The sequence below is a fragment of the Lathyrus oleraceus genome, chromosome 2 (genome assembly GCF_024323335.1).
Source record: "Lathyrus oleraceus cultivar Zhongwan6 chromosome 2, CAAS_Psat_ZW6_1.0, whole genome shotgun sequence".
Lineage (NCBI taxonomy): Eukaryota > Viridiplantae > Streptophyta > Magnoliopsida > Fabales > Fabaceae > Lathyrus > Lathyrus oleraceus.
This window is the reverse complement of record NC_066580.1, coordinates 432,603,603-432,625,345: the sequence shown is the minus strand read 5'-3', so window position 1 is coordinate 432,625,345 and position 21,743 is coordinate 432,603,603. Positions and strand designations below refer to the sequence as shown.

Here is a 21,743-nt window from a genome sequence, read left to right as displayed (position 1 = left end):
TTACATTCTTTTAATGATGCTAAGTCACTTATCTTTGATATATGTAGTAAGGAGGAAGGAAAGATGTTAGAAGATTTGCAGTTATGATAGATGACATCTGGAAGAATAAGAATTATCTTATTTGGCACAATGAGTATGAGGAAGCCCCTAAACTTGGTTGGTTATCTTTTCATAAGTAGCAGGAATGGTTTATGGCCCAAAAAGTTCAAGATTCCGAAAATACCCAATATTATTCTATGACTTGGAAGCCGCCAAGGGAAGGTTGGTTGAAATGTAACGTGGATGCGGCTTTTAATAAACATTGTGGTATTACTAATAAAGGATGGTGTGTGCGTGATAACCTTAGAAATTTCATTATTGTTGGTGTGGCTTGGGGTCCTGGTACTCTTTCTGTTATTGAAGTTGAACCTTTGGCGCTTAAAGAAGCAATCAATGGAGCTATCGGCCTGCATATGAAAAATGTTATTTTCGAAAGTGACTCCCAAAGAGCAGTTCACGACATTCATTCCAATCACAATGGTGGATCCGAGTTTAATTTTATTATCAATTCTATTAAAGCTTTGTTATCTGTTTATCCAAATTTTGAGGTAAAATTTATTAAAGCGAAGATGGTTGCTCATTCTCTTGCAAAGGAGGTCAATTCTTGGTCTAGGCGTATTACATTTAACTCGACTCCTCCTTATATTGAACAAGTTTTGATTAATAAACTGCATTGAATTTGTTTTGGTCACACACAAAAAAGAAAAAAAAAACCTCTTCCGTCTTAAAATAAGAGTCACTTTAAATTCATCTCAAAATAGATATCACTTTATTATCTTAAAATAAATATCGTTTTATTTTTTTAATGCACATTTACTTTATTTATATCAATTCTATACCTAATTAAGATTTTTTTACACTAGTTTTAAGTAATTATATTTCACCATTATACTACTTTTAACCCAACAGGTAGAGTTTTCCAGCATTGTAAAGATGATGCTAAAGTCAAAGAAACAGCTACTACTAATTAATGAATTTGAATGTGTATAATAATATAAGTGTGAATGTGAAGAGAAGATGACAAATAGAAAAAAGCAAAGGGAATGTGATAAGGTTTTGTAACGCCAAATGTAGTGCATAAATCTATTGCCACCAACTCTGAGCTGTTGGTTGCGTGCAATAAATAACTAATCAAACCAATAATCAATCTCAGTTACATAAAATAAACTCTTGTTTATTTAAGAACAACAACATCATCATATTCATTCCCTTCTTTAAAGTTTAAATCATAAATAAATCACTTAATTTTAAGTTAGTACACATGCATGCAGTAAACTTTATCTTCCGACAATAATAACATGTTTCAAAACCAAACTATAACAATCAAAGTATGAGGAAAGACAGTCACAACTTTAGTATCCTAATCAAGAAAGAAAAAAAGGCAGGCCTACAAGGTTAAGGTAGTGCATGTCATGTGGGCACTATGATTTTCAACAACAGCATAAACACCACTGGCTTCATATTTATCACACAAAAATAAAAACAAAAAAAACAATTAACTCATTTTCCAAACAGAATCATTACCGAATAAACAAACACTAACCTCGTAGCCTTTTCCTCTGTCATTCTCATTAATTATTATTACTATAATTATTCATAAAGTCTTCACTTTTTTGGGTTTCTTTCTCATTATTACACACACTTGCACTTTCATTATTTTCTACTTTTTTCACCAAAGTTTCAATCTTTGCTACTTTTCAACTATACCCATATGTATCTTTTCTCAATCACAATGCGTCATTGATTTGCAGCTTGAGTTTCCATAATTCTCAATTTTCATAGCAGTTATTGGTATATATGCTGATTTGTTGTGTGTTTGGTTTTCCTGAAAAAGCTGTGTGAAATTTGAATCAATTAATAGTTCTGTGTTTGGTAACTTCACAAAGAAATATGAATTTGCTTAAAGTGATTGTAACTGTAATCCAATTGTTGCTGTTAAGGTTGAAGAGTTGTATTCTATGACTTGGTTCAAGTGTTCTATTTGTAACACTTGATGTTTGGTTTCTCTGATTTGGCTTTTAATGGGTGAATTTGGAGGATGAGAACAAAGTTTTTTTTCTTCTTCTGTTGACATGAATCTTTCAAAGTTTATTTCACACTGGATTTTGGAAGATTGGTTTGCATGAATACTTTATTGTTTCTGTTGAGTTGTTTTTCTGCTAATTTTGCTATACATAGATAAAATTGGTATGCATCTATAAAGGAATCTTGTAATTTATTGATTAAAAATCTCAATTCTGATAAATCTTAAGATATTTTTATCAAACTTCATGAAAATTGTGCTGGTTTTCAATTTTTGTTTTAGACTATTGAAGTTCTGAATAACTTGTGGTATTGTAGAGTGCAAACTACAAAGGGATATTGTTTTACAAAACTTGGAACCGGCAAAATTCTAATGGAGTGATACATGAAGCTGAAATTGAGGACATGAGAGTCTTTTGGTAGACTGTATGGGAGGCTTATTGCACTTTTTTGAATTCAATCAAGGGAGGATGGCCAAGAAAGTTCATGCTCACAAGAGACATCATGTTGGTAAGTCTTGTTAGTCACAAGTTCTTGACAGTTGCTTTTTCTCTCTTCCCTTCCCTCCTTTGCTTGATTGTGTTTAATATGTTGTTGCTGATTTTGTAATTACATTGTGCTCCGCGCAGACTTCGAAACTCCTCGAAATAGTTTAGATCTGCAAGTAGAAACATCTCAGAAGTACGGTCCACGAGGAGAATTGCCTGTAAGTTTAGCTAATTCATATGTCTTGTTAAGTGTTTGAAAACACCATATTGATTGCAAAATAGAAAGCATGGTGAAGGTATTATGTTTCTCTACTCTTATTCTTGAATTGAATTGTACTGTTATGTGAATTTTCAGCACTATTATCAAGTAGAAGAAGATTGGCTTGAAAATAATCGTTACTCAAACACGGGTTCGATGAAAAAGCTGATCAATGAAGAGCTATCAGCGCGATCAAGCACGAGGCAAAATGCACCAAGCATTGTGGCAAGGTTGATGGGGTTAGACATGATGCCAGTAGAGACTAAATCTGCTGTTCCATCAGATAAAAGAATAACTGAAAATACAGCGAAGAAGTATTCAAACAAGAGGATGAATGGTTCCAACTTTAATTCTTCTAGCCATATTGAATTTGATGCAGTTTACGAAGCCATAGATGACGATGATGATGATGGATGGAGCCGGAGCTTTGGAGAGCCGAGGCCACGGGAACATCCACAGGAAGAGGAACTTCAGAAATTCAAGAAAGAGTTTGAAGCATATCAAGCAGCGAGGTTTCAAGAATGTTCGAGGTTTGCTGAAATCGGCAGTGTTTCTAGCCGATTAATTTTCCAAGAGAATCTGAACAAGGAAAAGGTTGCACATAATACAAGCATGCAAAGGAAAGTGTTTCCTTCAAAGAGCAGAACTCTAAGTAGAGACTTTGAAGAGTCCTTAATGATAAAATCTTATAACAGATTAGCCGCATCTTCTTCTCCGACTCGAATAGTTATCTTGAAGCCCGGTCCTGATAGTATATTCGGTCATGAAGAGAATTGGACTAGTGCATCAGGAACTTTACCAGGGAGACATAGTATAGAAGATTTTCTCGAGGAAGTGAAAGAGCGTCTGAAATGTGAACTCCAAGGAAAAAATGTCGCAAAAGGTTATGTTGTTCGAGGAAGTGAAATCGAGACACTGCGCAATAAAAAACCATCTGATCCTAAACTCATTGCTCGTCAAATAGTAAAGCAGGTCAAAGAAAATGTGAATAGAGATTCTGACTCAAATTCGGGCTGCTCGGAATCAACAAGATCATACAAAGGTGAAGTGAAGCTCAACGGACCGAATTATCCAGAATTTATCAGTAGAGATCCAAGGAGTTACTTGTCAGAGAAGCTAACAAATACTGTAAAAAGTGAAAGACGCGATGATGACATTTATGAAGTGAACTCAAGGTCACATGCATTTGATAATCAAAGAGTTAGACTCAAGAAGACAGAAGGTGTTTTACATTGTGCAAACGAATGGGAAATATCGAAAGAGGAAACGGAAATACAAACAGGATCTTTCAGGCACGAACAAGACAACGACATTTTGCTCCACAGGGAGTTGTTATCTCCAAGGAACCTTGTAAGATCACTGTCAGCTCCTGTATCAAGATCAGGAACATCATTTGGAAAGCTTCTTCTAGAGGACAGACACATTTTAACCGGTGCTCATATTCGAAGGAAGCTTGAAGCTGTCGAAACTATGGCTGTTGATGTTAAAAAACAGAAAAAAGAAAGGTTTAATCATATAAAAGAAAGAGTCTCCAATTTTAGATACAGTTTTGCTCTAAGAGGAAGACTTTTTGGCAAGAGGAATCAATCAATGGCAGAATCGCGCGGAAATGAATACCTTCCAGCAATGAGAGATATCAGAAGTGGCCCAACAGTGCTTATGAACTGTGGCAGCGAGCGACATGTAAGTTCGTCATATATTTAGTTTTCAACTCTTTACCATGATGATGAGTTCTATATTTCATACATAGTTGTTCAAACAAATCATTCGATTTTCTGTTATACGCTCTCTAGGAAAACTACACTGAGGTACCTCCTAGTCCTGCATCTGTATGCAGTAGTGTTCATGAAGACTTTTGGAGGCGAAGCGAATATTTAAGTCCAATATCAACTCCTGATGTGTCCTCAAGAGATGATACTGTTATGCCTCAAGTTTTCAGAGATATCAGCACTGGTTTAAATGGTATGATAGAACTCTAAGTTTCAAGCATTGAGCAATGCAGTGTGAATATCTCTTCAAACTCTTTCTGATAGATTTCTTTGCTTGTTGATTATGACAGAGCTAAGAAGACAACTGAATCAACTTGATTCTGGTGATGTTGATGTTGAGGACTTCGCTATGAAACATGAACCTTCTGAGTCTGAATTGATGCAAATAAATGATCCAGCAGAATCTTACATAAGAGATTTACTTCTCGCGTCTGGCCTATACTTCGGTTCTTGGGACAAATCTTTGTTAAGAGGGGACACATACGCGAAGCCTATTGGAAATTCAGTTTTCGAAGAAGTTGAAGAATCTCATAAGAATTTAATCAATGAGAATGATGCAAGTTTAACAAAGGATCAAGGCGAGAATAGCCACAAGATTTTGCTTGATTTGTTAAACGAGGCACTTTCGATTGTTCTTGGACCGCCTTCCACATTGTCTAAATTCAGAAAGAAACTATGCAAGTCTTCCATGTTGTCTCCGCCTCAAGGAAAGGAACTACTGAAGTTAGTATGGGAAAATATCCGCGTCTCGTTATATCCTTCATCTGATATATCTCATTATTCAGTTGATACATTGGTTGCTCAACACTTGAGCTCACTTCCTTGGTCTGGAATAATCAATGATGAGATGAATATATTAGGAAGAGAGGTAGAATGTCTTATAACTAATGATCTTGTTGAAGAACTCACAAAGGATTTGATTTGAGAAGTGAAATTTTAGATAATAAAGAGTTCCACAGATTGGAGTAAGGTTATATTATACATGATTGTTACACAAAGTGGAAGATAGAAGAAGCCTAATTGATATAGTTTTGTTGATGGAATATTGAATGAATATGTGTATAGATAAAGTATTGTGTGAGTTTTTGTGATGTAGGGGAGATTGAGTGTACATGAGTGAAGTGAATAAGTAGGTTATTTTTTCAAAACAGCAAATTTATTGATGCTTATTGTTCTTGAGTTTTTTTTCTTTCTAACTTATGTAAATGTGTTTAACTAGCTATAAGAACATGCACAATTAATAAGAACAAAAACTGAATAAAAATTAGGTGCAACTATTTATTAAGGTGAGGAAAATAAAACATAAGAAAACTTGCCCTCATGCAGGATCGAACTGCAGACCTCCAGTTTACAAGACTGGCGCTCTACCACTGAGCTATAAGGGCTGATTTGCTATCTTTTCTACATATAACTATTTAATTTATGTCATCACATATTCCTAAATTTCCACAACATGTTTTTTCTTTACTTAAGTTTTATCAATAAAATTAATCGATGGAATGAATTGTTTTATACAATGTATTGTGATTTTACTGGAAATTATCTAAATTATGATAAACAGTTTAATAGAAATTAGTTTTAATATAAAATTAATATTTATGTTGTATAAATCTCATTTAGTAAATCTTATAAATATTTACATAAGTTTATTCTAATTTAAAATTTTGACGTTGTGTAAAATTGAAAAATTTATTCGATAGGTTAATATCTAACTTTGACGCAATAGTCAAAATATATTACAAAAATGATATTTTATGGAAAAAAATATCAATACCTAAATTAGTATGTCTAAGAATAATAGATACAACATTTTCCATTCATTTGATCAATCTTATCTATAATTAGGATTTTCATAAATAGATTTATATTCGATCATTATTATTTTGTAAACAGTCTAATACATACCCTTAGTCAAAATGGGAGGTTGATGAATGTTGAGACTATCAAAATAATCATTAGAGTTGCAACAGAAGTCTTTTAGCAAAGATGTCAGCAATTTGGTAGCTGGAAGAAACATGTAAGACTTGTACTTAGCCGTGAGCCACCTTTTTACGCACAAAATATATATTCATCTCAATATGTTTGGTGCGTTGATGTTAAACTAGGTTGTCATATAAATAAACTGCACTCACATTATCACAATGGATTAGAGTGGTTACGGGACAATGTAATTCTAATAGTAAATTTCTAATCCAATAAAATTCAAATACAACTATGCAACGCTGCGGTACTCGGTTTATGCAATTGATCGAGAAAGTGTGTGTTGGCGCTTGACAGACCATGAGACGAGATGGTCACCAAGATATCCAGAGTAACCAGAGATGGATCGCCTGGTGTCTGAATAACCAGCCCAATCGACATCAATGTAAGATACTAGTTTGTTGACAAAAGAGAATATTGTTTACTTATATTTTTAGTAAACCAAATTACAAGTTTCAATTCATTTACAGGATTAAATTCGAAAAAAATCCTAAAGACATATTGTGCAAAAAGTGTTTAAGAAAGTACATTTGTCCTTAATAACCTAGTGTTTAATGTAGAACAATCGGATAAAAACTACAAGAAGTAAAGTGCATAATTGCTTGAAAAAATAAAGTAAGCGAAGGAAAGTAATAAAAACAATGAAGTAAAAGCGATTAGATTAAAAGTGGAACGAAGATTCATACATTTTTCACAAATCATTTTATTTCTGTAACTTGAATATTTGAATTCTATCTATAACAACAATGAAAAATACAAATCCTCGTTATAAATATCAATCGACTTATATACATGTACATAAGTAACTGTCGACAACGGTCAACTCTCCAGCATTTGACACGTACATGACCTTTTGTCCTCTGTTTTACTTTCGCGTGTCTTCAATTCTTAAACTGTTGCAAAATTACTATTACTGTCAAAAAATATCTTCAAGTCTTTCAACTGCCTTTGTCGAGAATCCTCTCTATCGAACTTTGTGACTTTAATGTCGAAAACATGATTTAACTATATGTACTTAGCCAAAAATTTTACCTCACCTCCATTCTTAGCTAGTTTGTTTACCTCACCGTCATTCTTGTCGAATATCCAAGTCACAGGATTCATAGATTCGGTGAAAAATGTATGATCATGCGTACCATTTTATGTTAATGCAAACACTTTACTTTTATATTTTTTTTCATTATCTTATTTATTTTAATTGCACTCTTATTTCTTTCTAGTCTAAGTCTTCAGACTTTTCTGCATATTTTCATTTTCTTCACGTTGTTCTTGAGTTTTCACGAACTCAGACAAAGTGATCCTTTCAAACACACAAGTGAATTAAACCCATGTGTTTACAAAAGATACAAGTAAACAGGATGAACTCATGAAAGAGTGTAAAATGACCAACCTTGACCTTTTAACATACTTCCTTGATATTGAGTTTTACAAGTTCAAGAAGGAACAGCTCATGCACCATATAAGGTATGCCCTTGAGATTTTGAAGAAGTTTGAAATGGAGTATTGCATTGAGGTCGTTACTTCGGCTAAATCAAAGTTGCAACTATTGAATAATGAGGATGAGCAAGATGTCAACCCAATTTAATATAAAAGGTTGACTGGATCCTTATGTTACTTGTGCAATATGCGACCGAATTTGACATTTAGTGTCGATATTGTAAGTAGATTCATAGAGAGCACGGAGGTGTCTCACTTGACAGCAGTCAAGAGGATTCTTAGATACGTCAAATGATTGATTAGTTGCGCCGCAATGAACAAGGATAAAAAATACAATTTGCTTGATTTTACTGATTTCAATTGATGCAGAGATAAAGATAGAAAGTCTACATCTAGATAAATCTTCATATTAGATGAAACAACAATATCATGTTATTCAAAGAAGGAAGCCCGTAGTAGCACTCTCTTCTTGTGAGACCGAGTGCATTTATGTTTCGTTGTGTATGGCCAAGTCGTATGGTTGATGAATCTGTTGAAGGAGTTGTGTAACGAATAGGGTAACGTTGTAACGTTCGTGGTTGATAATATATCCACTATAAAGCTTGCTAAAAACTCAATTACACGTGGAAGGAGCAAACTTGTTAAGATGAGATTTTACTATTTGAGAGAACTTGTTAGTGAAAAAAGATTGAGATTCAAGTATTGTAGAAGTGAAGATCAAGTGGCCGATTTGCTGACCAAGGGAATCACAATTGAAGTGCTAAAAAAATCAAAGAAAAATATAAACATGAAAGACTTGAATCACGTGAATTAAGATAGTGTATTAAGTGAAGAAAAAAAACTAATTAGGTGTAAAATTAATTTAAAATTGAAGTAATACGTAAGCACAACCCGTTAATTGTAGTTCATCTTGTGTTATGTATAAATATCCTTGAGCATCTCATAATAAAATAATTATTATTTTTCATCCTCAATTACTCTCTAATTCTCTCTCTCACTCACTCCCTCTCCACGGTCAATTAATCTCAATTATTCACTACTCTCTAATTCTCTCTCTCACTCACTCTCCCCCTCCAAACTCAATTAATCTCAATTATTCACCAAGTTCCATCAATTACATATCTGTGTTTGTGCTACATTGATAATAAGCCCCAAACAAAATTGTATATTGACTATTGGCTGATTGTATCTACATCCTAATTTCGATCCACTATTATAACAAAACTTTATCAAATGGCATTACACTAATATACATGCCGAGTGTTTCATTATTCATAATTTTGTTGCTGTAGGCTCGTATCAAAAAGTCTGATCACGCAGGAGAGCATTATTTATGTCGAACTGATCTCTCTATAACTAGCAGTAAGTAACAACTTTGGTTTCTTCTCAAGTCTCAACTCTTAGCAGAATTTAAACGGAGTACTGCACGTTCTAAACACACTTTATGTCTTTGTAAACCATGCCACTTATTATTACTTGAGCCCTCATTCATCAGTCCAAGCTTGGTAATTTGATTATGCAGTGCCTCCAAGTTGACTAGAGGAACAGTGGTTGGTCGTCCATGAGCACACTGCATGGTGAATAGTTCAATTTGTCATGAAAACTGCCTTCCAAAATCCATAAACATAAAAAACCTAATATAGCTTACCTGGAAACAGAGTGATGTATGCTTTAGCTCTTCAACTAGAAGGGAACATTCCAATGGTAGCAATGAATCCCCAAACATAATTGCACCTTCAGAAAAAAGCATTAATAAAATTAAAAGAAACTGCAATATATGGATGAACATGTCACCAAAAGCTGGGAATTTTGGCATATGTTATTCAGAAAATAAAAGAATAATTCCGTGCAAGTTCCGAAAATAGGGAGACATTTCACATGATTAATGCAAGTTTATTTGATTGTTATAATCAATATGCCTTAGTAGATTATTATGCCCAGAGCACTCTAGCTTCATTAAAAAAAAGATCCTCGTTTACATGTAAGAGCAAGGCTTTCCAAACTCATGAGCATAAGTGGTTCTAGCTAGTAAGATTAGGCATGTACCTCTGCATGCTTTAGAATTTAGGAGTCGTACAACGGACGGTGGCATTGTTGATGATCCATCAGTATCAGCAAGCTGAAGGTAAATATAATTTTAAAGTTAAAAGTACTAAAGTTGTCCATTTATTAAACAATGATAACTTGAGGTAGGAAGAAGGCTTCAGCAAGATTTATCTAACCTGCTGAAGAAACTCTAATAGATCAACATCATTTAAATTGACACCAAAAATAGACGGTACCTACAAGTAAATAATTAACATCAGTAATATGAAAAGCAAAAGAAAGTCACATATTTAAATGAAAGTAAGAAGGTATAGTGCTGACCGCAACAAGGGTGATGGTCATTTGTTGTCTGTTGAGAATATCCAAATTCCTGCAAAGATAATCAGAATCTTTGATTCATTAGAGATAATCAAACACTCTGCAATACTGAAACAACGGTTATCTTATAACTATTGAACTCCACGAGACAGAATGAGGTATACCTTCTAAAGGATTCAGAATTTTGAGTATGACTCTTACAGATCCAGCCCCAATCTTTTATCTGTTCACCATAACTATTAAGTAATTGATAACCCATCTCTGGCAGCACCTGCATGAAGCATCTTTCTAACAGTTTAAGAAATTCAAAGCTCAAAAAACATGTCACACTTGACATTTACATAAAATCCTGTAATGCATGATTGCATATATGTAATGCATACTAATAGAAAGCATAGAGAGAATAGACATTTTCAGTTGCAACTGATTTTCGCTCATGTGAAAGTTAGTTACAAGAGAGAGAGAAACTGTTTGTATTTATAGTTGCAAACAGTTTACCTGCTATAGCAGGTTTTCCAATTACACACTGACAGATGTCAGTGGCATTAGAGAGCTAGGATAACTAACTGTACAGTTAGTTATCAGTTCGGCAACAAGACATGATTTAAAAGTCTAGCTGAAATATATCTCTAATACATACCAGCTCCTGTTCAGCGTCTAGATAGGTTAATGCTTTTGCTTCTCCAGATAATACCTAAATATTCAACTAGTTTGGTGAGACATACCAGAGAAATATTGATGCCCTATTAAATGCAAACAGTTTACCTTTTGACGTAAGTCTTCCAGTCTGATTCTTTCGTCTGCAGCATGCTGTGAAAAAAAAAACTACTGTCACAATGTTACACATCCAATTTCCCTGAAGGGGGTTCTCCGTTTTCACAGGTCAGGAATATACACATGTATATGTGTGTAAGCACTTGGCAAGCATTTCTAAATGTTCTTAAAGTCATCTAAGCCATGCTGGGAAGTCAAGGAGGTGAGGAAGAAGAGACAACCCAATGGGTCTGTATGGTAGAGGCAAGTGGTGTTGGGGGAAAGATGTTGTGGGTGTCTCGGTAGAGTACATAATGCCTGCTCAAAAGGAGAGTGAGATAAAAGAAATTGTGGGTTGTGCTCTGAGTCACAGTTCAAGTTGAACTGGGCTAGACAAATGCAACAAAAAGACTAACCAGGAGCTACATGGGTCATTCAGAAGGTTAACTTGTAAATATCCGTTATGCTATGTCTTTATAATTATGTGTCATAGTGAATATCCTCCAAGCCTATGCATGTCAACTAGGAGAGAAATTTAACCATAATGCAATGATGTTCAACGACAGACCTGATCAATAACGGCAAGGGTTCTGCCAGCCGTGATTGGAATGAATTTCTTATCAACCTGATGGAGAACTTTGGCATCCTCGAGGCATTTCTTACCGATAGTTTCAGGTATTAGTGAATTTCCGGCAAGATGCAAGAATCCAGAAGAGATATCAAGTATATTGTTTTGATTTCCAATATCAATTAGTTTATCGTTCTTCTGCACAATGATTGTAATCCTAGTCAGATCACAAAATCTCCAACATAATAATGAACGTCTCCTATGTAATGTATTATGTCTCTTAAAGATTGACAAAATTACTGGAGTTTGGGGTGAGCAGCTCCTCCATTTGGTCCTGTGATCTATGGGATCTTGCACTTCCCTAGATATCAATTCTGAAATACAAGATAACATGGGTTTGACAGCAAATTACTAAGTGAATGATTAGACAAATAATTGAAGTGCTCATTTATTAATCATATAAACATGGGGAAAAATTACAAGCATAATCCATTTAGATAGACAGTAAACTTCTTCAGCACAAAAGATAATAGAAAATGCAAAATTTCCACAATTCCTGGTCTTTGTTTATGGCAGATTTTGTAACATAGAAATTCCCAGTTTTCTACAGCATAAGGTTATTCGTAATAAAGAAACTTCTTATTTAAGAAATAAATAGTTTCTCAAGATAATATCAAGAGATAAGACATGATTCCTTTCAACTCACTCCTCCTTCAAGGCTGGGCAATATTTGACATGGTTCAATGGCAAAACTATTTCAAATGAGCAGATGTTAATTGACAAGACTTATGAGACAAGATTTGCTAACACATTAAACTCACCTCTGAATGGATCATTCTGTTGAACATTGAAACTTTCAAAACCATCAGTCTTACCAATGTCATCAACCTGTGGAGCCCCAAGAACCTCTGAACTCCGTTTCACATTAGTTCTATGATCAGGGAAAAACCACAAAGGGTCAGTGAGAAATTATTCCCAACAGTTTAGCAGCTTAAGAAAGGGTCAATAAGATGATAATACTGTACTTAAATTCTTGCAATAGATCTTCATTGCTGGGGTGAAAAGCACCAGAAGGATGTTGAGAATATTTTAAATCACTGGCTTCTGCAGATTCAAAAGCATTAGTCCAATTTGATTTATTAAATATGTTTTTACATTAAAAAAAGGGAGCAAAGGATGTTACGTAAAGTAAGAAAATGAAAAACCTAGAAGATTGGCGGTAGAGTGGGATGCTTGGCCGGTAGATCTCTTAGGTACCGTTTCTGGAAGCTGATTTAGAGAGAAAAACCTCCTTTTACTTCTATGAAATGGTGGAGCTGAGAAGCTTCTTTTAGATCTTGCATGAGTCTTTTCCAAAGCTGGATGCTTAAAACGATCCCTTTTGCCTTTGTTAATGTTGGGTTTCGTACAGTTTCCAACATATGACTCAGGTAATAGTAAGTCGGTTTCCATATTTACAATACCCGACCTTTTTGGGAAATATGAATCACCGAAATCAGGCCAGTCAACCAATCGATTGAAAAATTCATTAAAATCAACAGCACGATCAAAACTAAATCCACTATGTGCAAAATTTGAGGTGCAGGGTAGCCAGTTAGCATGCCTTGACATATCATAACTGAAGTTGTACCCTTTTTCTTCATCATCAAAAACACGTGTACGATGGTTCCTTTTGCAGTATTTAGACGCTCCCTCAAGATTGTAACTGAAGTTGTTCCCAAATTCTTCCTCATGAAAATTTTGTGTATGGTGAGTCCTTTCACGGTATCTAGATGCTCTTTTAAGATCATTAGTATCATCGGTAAGATAAACATCCAATGCAGTAGCCTTAGGTGAGGGACCTTGATAAACAGGATGCCTTTCAGAGTTTGGTAACTGATCATCAGAACTAGAGTTTCCTATTTGTGTTGCTGAATACCATGAATCTGAAGGTCGACAATTTTCTTCAGACTGTGCTCTTAAAAGAAAATTAGAATCTTCAGACATCTTCAATTTTTTTGCAATTTCTACACAGGGAAGGGCATTTAAATCCTTACCAATGAAACAATCCCCCCATAGATTTTTCTTGCTCCAAAAGCTAAAAGTTTGGAGTTCAGGTTCATTATTTACGAGCAAAGCCTTCTCATGCAGAATACTTCCTTTTTGTGTAGAGCAGCTCTTTAGAAAAGGCTTTTGAAAATCACCTTCAAATGATTCACATAGCACACTAGCATCTGCTTTATTTAATAATCTTCCATGTGAAGAACTTGTTGCATAAAAAGGTATGTTATCATATAAATTTTCTACAGTAGGACGCATACCATCTGAAAAATAAACTCCTTGTAATAAATCATTGTCATCATACGTCGAAAAATTGTTGTTCTTTTTCTTAGTGGTGGACATGCTTTTGGCGTATGAAACGTCCAGTAAATTTCCAGAATAACCGGTCCGACAATGAAGCCCTCCCGTGTTATGTTTGTCTTTGAACATCTCAGTTCTTCGATGTAAGTAACCAACATTGGTTCTAACATCCTCCCTGTTGCATTGATGATTGTCATCTTCAGTTAGCTTGTCTGAAGTGGAAAAGAAGAGGTCTAAACAACCCTTACGATTTTGGTTGCCAAATTTTGATACATCTGCATTGAAGATATTTGACCACAATTTTAAATGTTAAAAGAGAAACCAAACCAACATGATCTTCTGTAACCTATTTAGCATTTATGCAATTATTGTTCAAGTAACATGTTCCTACAATAAGTATGCTACTTGATCAGAATTTATCAGACTTAATTAGTGTAAAGGAAGGAAATTACTTGATCACCAAATTAGAATTTTACCTGATTCCACTGAAATGGTGTTGACTTCTGGATCTACTTTTTTCCGTTGATCTTTTTGAACAGTATAAGTGGCTTTATTGGTGGAATCGCCTGCAAGGATCTCAAAGATTACTAAACGCATAAAAACCGGTAATTCATTGTATTATATATCATCAATAAGATGCAGTGAGGGGGTACATACCATAAGCTATGCTTCCCTCCCAGAAATGTCTGATGACCTTTTCAATGAAGTTTAGTATTGGAGTCCAATCCTTAGAAAGTGGGGTAAAAGAAAACAATCAATTTTGTGTAGGATGCAGAGCTGTGATAAAATAACTTATACTGAAACTATAGCATGGGGAAGAAGCTTTGAATCTTTGCTATCTGTTCTTTGTTGGAGTTTATTTAAACCACCCAGATTACATGAAGTATTATATAATCTAGAAACTAAACTCGAACATCAAGATCCAAACACTTACCCACTAAATGAGGTCGTCTACATGGACCAGTTGATGCCATAAAATCTTGTCATGTATTTGGTGCAAAGATGGACTACTTATCTCTGTTAAGAAGTGTGGTTGGGCCTAACTCAACCCTACAAAACCGGTTGGTAGAGTGAGGACTGCCCCCACTTATAAACACATGTTCAGGCCATATATTGTCCGATGTGGGACTCTTAACACACCCCCTCACGACCAGGACTGGACATCTGGAGCGTGGAAATAAATGGTGGGTGGCCTGATAGCGGAAACCATAGTAGGTGGTCCACTGGATCTTAAACGAGGCTCTGATATCATGTTAAGAAGTGTGGTTGGGCCTAACTCAACCCTATGTGTGATTGGACCTAACTCAACCCTACAAAATCGGTTGGTAGAGTGAGGACTGCCCCCACTTATAAACACATGTTCAGGCCATATATTGTCCGATGTGGGACTCTTAACAATCTCCAATACTCTCTTAATGGTTTGACATATAGTCTTCTTTGATCTCCCTCTACTTCTAACAATTGAACTATCTTCTATATTTTCAACCTTCTTTGCCAACACTTTTTCTTTACACACGCTTAAACCACATAAGACAAGATTCTATCATCTTTTCTACAATGGGAGCTATCCTAATTTTCACTCTAATGACTGTTTTTCTAATTCTATTTTGTCTTGTTCAAAGCACTCATCCATGTAATATTCTCATATTTGAGATACTAAGTATACTTCTCTCTTTTTTTTATTCCTTACTATTCAACTTTCAATTCCATAAGACATTACAGGTCTTATTTCTGTAGTAGATATCTATTATAAATCATAGCCAAAACATTCTCTATTCATAGAATTTGGATTGGACCTAACTCAATCTTACATAAGCGGAAGAGAGTGAGCCGATCTATGATCTGGGAAAATACGGATGAGAACTGCCTATGGGTAGTGACAGGCTGTGGCTATGATGTTGTGTTACACAAAGGGAAAACAACTGCAATGAAGGCAGTGGCCAGAATGAGGTGGTTAGGGTTTCAGAAAGAAAGAAAGAAAAAGAACAGAACCAGAGTGAAGGCAGCTAGGGTCTTTAAGCGGAAACGAGACCCTCAAGAACGAGAGCTTGTAATACCATGTGAAAACTGAATAATATATTTTCAGTATGAATAATGTACAAGGACTAATCTTTTCGTATAGACTATTCTAACCTAATGGGTGTGACTAATGGACTAAAGGTACGAACTCAAATTACTACTAACAATAGTATAAATAAATTATTTACAACATCTATTTTATCTACTCGAATCCTATGGTTGACATTTTCTTTATCTCACCATCACTTTCTACAATGGACCCACAGTATTATGGTATGCTCTCCATGTTTTACCTCTACAAGTATTTATGTCTCTCTGGCTAAATTTGTATTCCATATACTTTGTTTTATACTTCTATTTCTTAGCCAGAAATCATGTGTTTCCATGTCTCTAACTTCTCAATCATTTCTTCTCTTGATTTTCCAACTAAGGTAATATTGCAAAAATATGTACCACAATACTATCTCATGCACAAATGGAATCAAGATAAGGACTCAAAGTTGACCTTTGGCACTTATAATTACGAGAAAATCTTTTGCACTTCTCTTCTATGTTCATGTCACTAGTTGTGTACCATACAAAAATCATTTATGGATATTATGCAAACAATTATACAGCACAAAGTCAAAATTACTAATTACTAATAAGATAATTCTGGAGTAGTTGAGAGAAAAACCAGGAGACTACCTTGAATTCAACATAAGTTTTTGATGGCTCAAAGCTCAAAACATATAAAGAGCGGGGGCACCTTAAATTCAAGATATATGCCGGACATGGCTGCGATCTGTCTCTCTTTTTGTTTTTGCATTCACTATCAGCACTCCACGAGTTACGATGCTCAAATCTAATAGCCAGTTGACTTAAAAGCTTATGAATGGGTCCCTTGCAAACGAACTGTGAGTTAATATCTAACCATGTTAAAGTCAACAAACAAATGTTTTTGAAATTTGGTTCTTTTCCAAACCTCAACACATCCACTTTGTACTATTATTACAATTACAATATCTAAACATGTATTGTCACATGGATACAGAGATACTGTAAGGCCTGCAAAGAAAATATAGTAACACGCCAAAAGTTAGGGGATGAGACAAAAAATCAACCCCAAAGTTACAATGAGATGAGATAGATTGACGTTTTGCATTAGAAATATAAATCACCTTCATATCAATGGTATTGCAAGGACCTGATATGTATCCAGTAAGCTTTATGATATTGTTTTCAACTTCTAATTCATGAAGAGAGTTTGTGACCTCCACCCCAAAGCCAGCGGTTACAAGTGACAGTGGAGAAGCAGCAGAATGTGAGCAGAAAAGCTCATCCTCTCTGCATATAGGGTGTAAAAAGTGTGACAAAAAATAAAAAATAAAAGATGCAACTTGAAATTTTTCAGAGAAGATACCTTTCAATATCAACAACTTTGAAGGAAATATTTGGGCACACGAGTGCAAGCCGCATTACACATTTCTTGATTGATTGGAGTACCTTATTGGGGCTTCCAATTCAAAGACGAAACTCATCAGTCAATCCAAATTTTCGAATGAGACATAGTTTCCATAAAAGAAAACTACGACCACAGAAAACATATCACTTGTAAGGTGGACAAGAGAAAAGCAACCTTGATTCAATGTGCTTCCTCCGAACTGGTTGGTTGTAAAATATTTCACAGACAATGACTGAAAGATATAAGGCCTTAATTAGTAATTAATTAATTGTAGGGTAATGCTAACTTGTGCCCTTGAGGCACATGTTAAAAAACCCACTAATAGAAAATTTATATTGAAAAAAGCAATAACACCATTAATTATAAAGTTGTATTAAATTCAACATACAATTTCCAATAAATTTTTACTATATTTATCTCTTAACTTGTGCCCTAGGGGCACAAGTTAGCATTACCCTTAATTGTATTAAGTAAACCAGATAAAAGTAGTCATCATCAAAGAAAGGATTTTGTAGTCTCATAAATACAATGAATATGGAACATGTGTCGCAGATTTCCCTGTGTGGAAGAGATATTACTGTGAGAGAAAATAATGTAACTGAAAGCCAAAGTGAAGATTAACTATCAAGTGCAGGATGATCTAGATATCAATAAATTGAAAGTCAAAAGTTCAAAGACATAAAATAATGAGATTCTAAATGAAAGAGCCACAAAACAAAGAATAACAATCTTGATATCCTAAATAGCTCAAATAGAAAATCAACAGACTTTAAGGGGAGATTAATGATTTTGTAGGATTTCCATGACTCTAGAGTAGCGTTTGATATGCGAACAAAACATAACTCTTCCATTCCACCTTTTCAGTGGAACCAAAAGGCATCACTTGTCTTACATTATACTCTATTCTATTCCCCTTTTATTATGCACCAAATATGAAACAGACTCCATATATTATACTATGCTCTATTTTAATCTATCTGCCAAACACTACCTAAATCTCATGTAACATGTAGATTTAGGAAAAAGGAACGTCGTCTATGCATTAATAGTTGCCATCTTTAGTCATACAAAGAAACAAAATCTATACAACTGTCAGACTAATCAAACTTTATCACCTGTTGTGCCTGCTTCCTTTCTATCATCATCAATACCAAGGTATAAACACTTGCACCCCTGCAGTCAATAAAATAAAATATCAAACCTTGCATTAATAGCAGCTATAATATGATTAGTCTACTAAAATAAAATGTTGGAAGTTATCCTTACCTTCAATACTTTTCTATAACCATTTGGCCTTCCATAAGCTCTTGTCACTATTTCCAACAAAGAGACTTCGGAAATGGAAGCTAAAGCTTCACCACGAAAACCAAAGTTTTCACTTGTTGTATTTAGGTCAGCCAAATTAAGAAATTTTGATGTTGCTGCTTGACAAATATGCATTCACGGTATTATCAAAGGCAGCAAGGAAAATTTATTCACGGAAGATAAACACCTAAAAGAAACTCACTCAATGTTATATTTTACATGTCATGTTTTAAACATAGCAACAGACCATATCCACCCAGTTACTTTTACTAACAACTCCCTTTGTTCCTTATTGTAAGACCCCTTACAAATTTTACAAGTATTTAAAAAAGTTGTTGCAATAAATTTGTAAAATTGTGTTAATTTCACATAACTATTCCTTCAATTATAAATTTAATAGGGGTATTGTTGAAAAGATACCATTAGTGCACATGAAAGTTTGTAGAGGGTCTTATAAAAACGGACTACGAATATGGAAAGTGAACTTTATAATTAGAGACGGAAGGAGTAATATTCAGAGTCCTGGGACAGCAGATTATGTTGATACACATACACATCTATAACACTAACCATGAAGGGAAGCGGCACATATGACCAAAATGCAGTTAAATCAATCAAATATCAAATCATATCACATATAACCACAAAAGAAAGTTGATTGCGTGACAGGGGATACGCAAAATCACTTAGCGTGCGTTTGGAAACGCAGTAGCGTGCTGGCAGGCATACCTTCAAGACCAGACCATGATTCCAAAGTGGAAAATAAAAATTCCAAATCTTAGTCATCTAGCTCACCACATAAACACAACTTTATCTAGTAACTATGGCTCATACATAAGTAGAAAAATATTTAAAAATAATATATAAATGTCTTTTGACTGCTTTTTAGACCCTGTTTGCGTGTTTGGAGTGGAGGGAAAGCAAGATTTTGGGAGGAGGAAAGTAGTTTAAAAATAGAGAAATCTTCACATATTTTAAGAGGGTGCTTTTGTGAAGAATGATAAATGAATGTTTATCTCTAATATATTTTTTATTATGAGAGTATTATAACATAGATTGAATTTGAAGAATTTATCTAAACCCTTCTTAACCCTCAATTCAATACAATTTTTTAGTTTACCAAGTTTATGGAAGAATTTTGTATTATGAAGAAAAACAAGTCCCCCTATTCAAGTTACTGAAATATCCTTTCTTCCATTTCATTTTCCTCCTTCCAGAGAATCCTCCCTTCTCGTGCCCCTAACTCTCAAACTCTCAAAGAGAGTCTTATTCACCACATATCTTCCACCAGACTTTCTTTTAAGAAAACAAAAAACTAATGCCAGCCTGAGACTGATGCATTGAGAAAACACATCAAGAAAAGAAACACGCGGGCACATCAAAATGATCACATATTCAAATGAATAAACCAACATCAATGCCACACATCGAAGATAAAGAACCAAAACGAAGATGTACACATAACATAACACACACCATATCTTTCTCCCACCAATTCCAGTCCATCTCGAGTAATTCCATCTCCTACAAACCCATTCATTGAATTATAAAGATAGACAAAAATCAAGTTAGCCACAAGTTTAGCATGCAAATAACAAAACATAAAATTTCCAAAATAAAATAAAAATTACCGTCATCAACTACTTTTAAGAAGCAGCTCCCAATATTAACAAACACCGATACCTAAAACAAAAAACAACAGAGTTCATGGTATAGCTATAAGCACTTAACGATTACCAAAACATTGAAAGCAAAGATATATAATAGAGTATGATATACCTTTGTAGCACGAGCATCGAGGCTATTGAAAACCAGTTCCTCGACGATTCTTGTGAAATCAAATAACGAAATGCCGGAACGAATTGAGCTACGAACAGATTCCGGTAATGGCCTAATGGTCGCCATCAAGCTCCGCTGCCAGAATCGCGACGAATATGAAGAGCGTGATACTCAAATGAAGGATCCTAGGGTTTCTGATTAAACGTTAAACGTCGACGTTTAATCGAGGAATCGCTCACTCACTCACAGAGCTCTATTTCTTTCTGTTTTCGAAGCTGCGCGAATGTTGGCGGTTTCATTTCAAACTGAAACTTGCAAGCAACGTGTGTCGGTTAAAGTGGTTAACCGCTTATAAAATAATTTATTAATTTCATTATTTTTTTGTTTTATTTTAATTTTCACAATTTAATTTGATTATTAATTTATTTATTTTGCTAAAATTTTACTCTTATCAGTTTTTAAAGATAAATAATTAAAATGTCGCTGCACTTGCGTTATATTTTCTAGAAAAAGAACGTAGATTATTAATTTAGAACAATCGTAAATCGGCAAATTTACCGAGATAACCCACTTTTTCGAAGAAATTCCCAAAATAACCCACTTTTCAGGAAAATTCCCAATCTACCCCACTTTTAGGAGGAGGCGCCAATTGGATTGGCGACCCCTCTTAAAAATTACAAGGAGGCGCCAATTGGATTGGCTAGGGCACCTGCCCTAGCCAATCCAATTGGCGCCTATGTGTATTTTTTAAGAGGGGTCGCCAATCCAATTGGCGACTCCCTTAAAAAAGCCTCAAATGAAAAAACCTTCAACATGAAAGTTGTAGATCTTTTCAAGACAATGAATTTGGATATAAATTTTGCATCATTTGGATTTTTTATGAGAAAGTTATGGGCAGTTGAAGTTGGACTTCTGAGTTTTTCAACTATAATCTGACCTATAATGTCTTGCATTATTTCATGTGTTTCTTTTAGAGTTATGAAATTTTGTCCAACATAACATTTGAAGTAGACATATTAAATTTTCCAATGCACTTGGTCCCACCTCAAAATAATTAAAAATGAGTGAGTTAGGTTCCTGCGAAGTTGACCTAAAATTAGGGTTTCAACTGTAATCTGACCTATAATGTCTTGCATTATTTCATGTGTTTCTTTTAGAGTTATGAAATTTTGTCCAA

General features: G+C 34.6%; 3 protein-coding genes and 1 non-coding gene across 8 annotated transcripts; 2 read left to right on the top strand and 2 right to left on the bottom strand.

The window, feature by feature from the left end:
* The first annotated feature begins 236 nt into the window (after window positions 1–236).
* LOC127123562 (uncharacterized) lies at window positions 237–716 on the top strand. The gene has a single exon (XM_051053772.1). The coding sequence runs from the start codon at window positions 237–239 to the stop codon at window positions 714–716; it is 480 nt and encodes a 159-aa protein (XP_050909729.1).
* A 778-nt stretch (window positions 717–1,494) lies between these two features.
* On the top strand, window positions 1,495–5,756 carry LOC127119985 (uncharacterized). Of its 3 annotated transcripts, none has more exons than XM_051050367.1 (6): window positions 1,495–1,830; window positions 2,380–2,571; window positions 2,691–2,767; window positions 2,905–4,491; window positions 4,602–4,770; window positions 4,868–5,756. In XM_051050367.1, exons 2-6 carry the CDS (start codon window positions 2,490–2,492, stop codon window positions 5,500–5,502), a joined length of 2,550 nt encoding a protein of 849 aa, XP_050906324.1. In that variant the 5' UTR covers window positions 1,495–1,830; window positions 2,380–2,489; the 3' UTR covers window positions 5,503–5,756. The 3 variants fall into 3 exon arrangements, with proteins under 3 accessions (XP_050906324.1, XP_050906327.1, XP_050906326.1); XM_051050370.1 differs by lacking the exon at window positions 1,495–1,830 and adding an exon at window positions 1,862–1,979; XM_051050369.1 differs by lacking the exon at window positions 1,495–1,830 and adding an exon at window positions 1,999–2,226.
* A 134-nt stretch (window positions 5,757–5,890) lies between these two features.
* On the bottom strand, window positions 5,891–5,962 carry TRNAT-UGU (transfer RNA threonine (anticodon UGU)). The gene has a single exon. It is a non-coding gene; the product is annotated as a tRNA-Thr (tRNA).
* A 3,125-nt stretch (window positions 5,963–9,087) lies between these two features.
* Window positions 9,088–20,858, bottom strand: LOC127119984 (DNA mismatch repair protein MLH3). Of its 3 annotated transcripts, none has more exons than XM_051050365.1 (25): window positions 20,567–20,858; window positions 20,419–20,470; window positions 20,264–20,311; window positions 18,749–18,903; window positions 18,598–18,655; window positions 17,657–17,714; window positions 17,441–17,533; window positions 17,199–17,364; window positions 17,070–17,085; window positions 16,726–16,946; window positions 14,677–14,746; window positions 14,496–14,585; window positions 12,885–14,294; window positions 12,705–12,783; window positions 12,501–12,610; window positions 11,980–12,053; window positions 11,680–11,874; window positions 11,124–11,168; window positions 10,999–11,052; window positions 10,523–10,629; window positions 10,362–10,410; window positions 10,217–10,276; window positions 10,041–10,113; window positions 9,643–9,728; window positions 9,088–9,564 (listed from the first exon to the last, which is right to left on the bottom strand). In XM_051050365.1, exons 1-25 carry the CDS (start codon window positions 20,690–20,692, stop codon window positions 9,388–9,390), a joined length of 3,672 nt encoding a protein of 1,223 aa, XP_050906322.1. In that variant the 5' UTR covers window positions 20,693–20,858; the 3' UTR covers window positions 9,088–9,387. The 3 variants fall into 3 exon arrangements, with proteins under 3 accessions (XP_050906322.1, XP_050906321.1, XP_050906323.1); XM_051050364.1 differs by having other exon boundaries at window positions 11,680–11,877; window positions 20,567–20,857; XM_051050366.1 differs by lacking the exon at window positions 10,217–10,276 and having other exon boundaries at window positions 11,680–11,877.
* Between the last annotated feature and the right edge of the window lie 885 nt (window positions 20,859–21,743).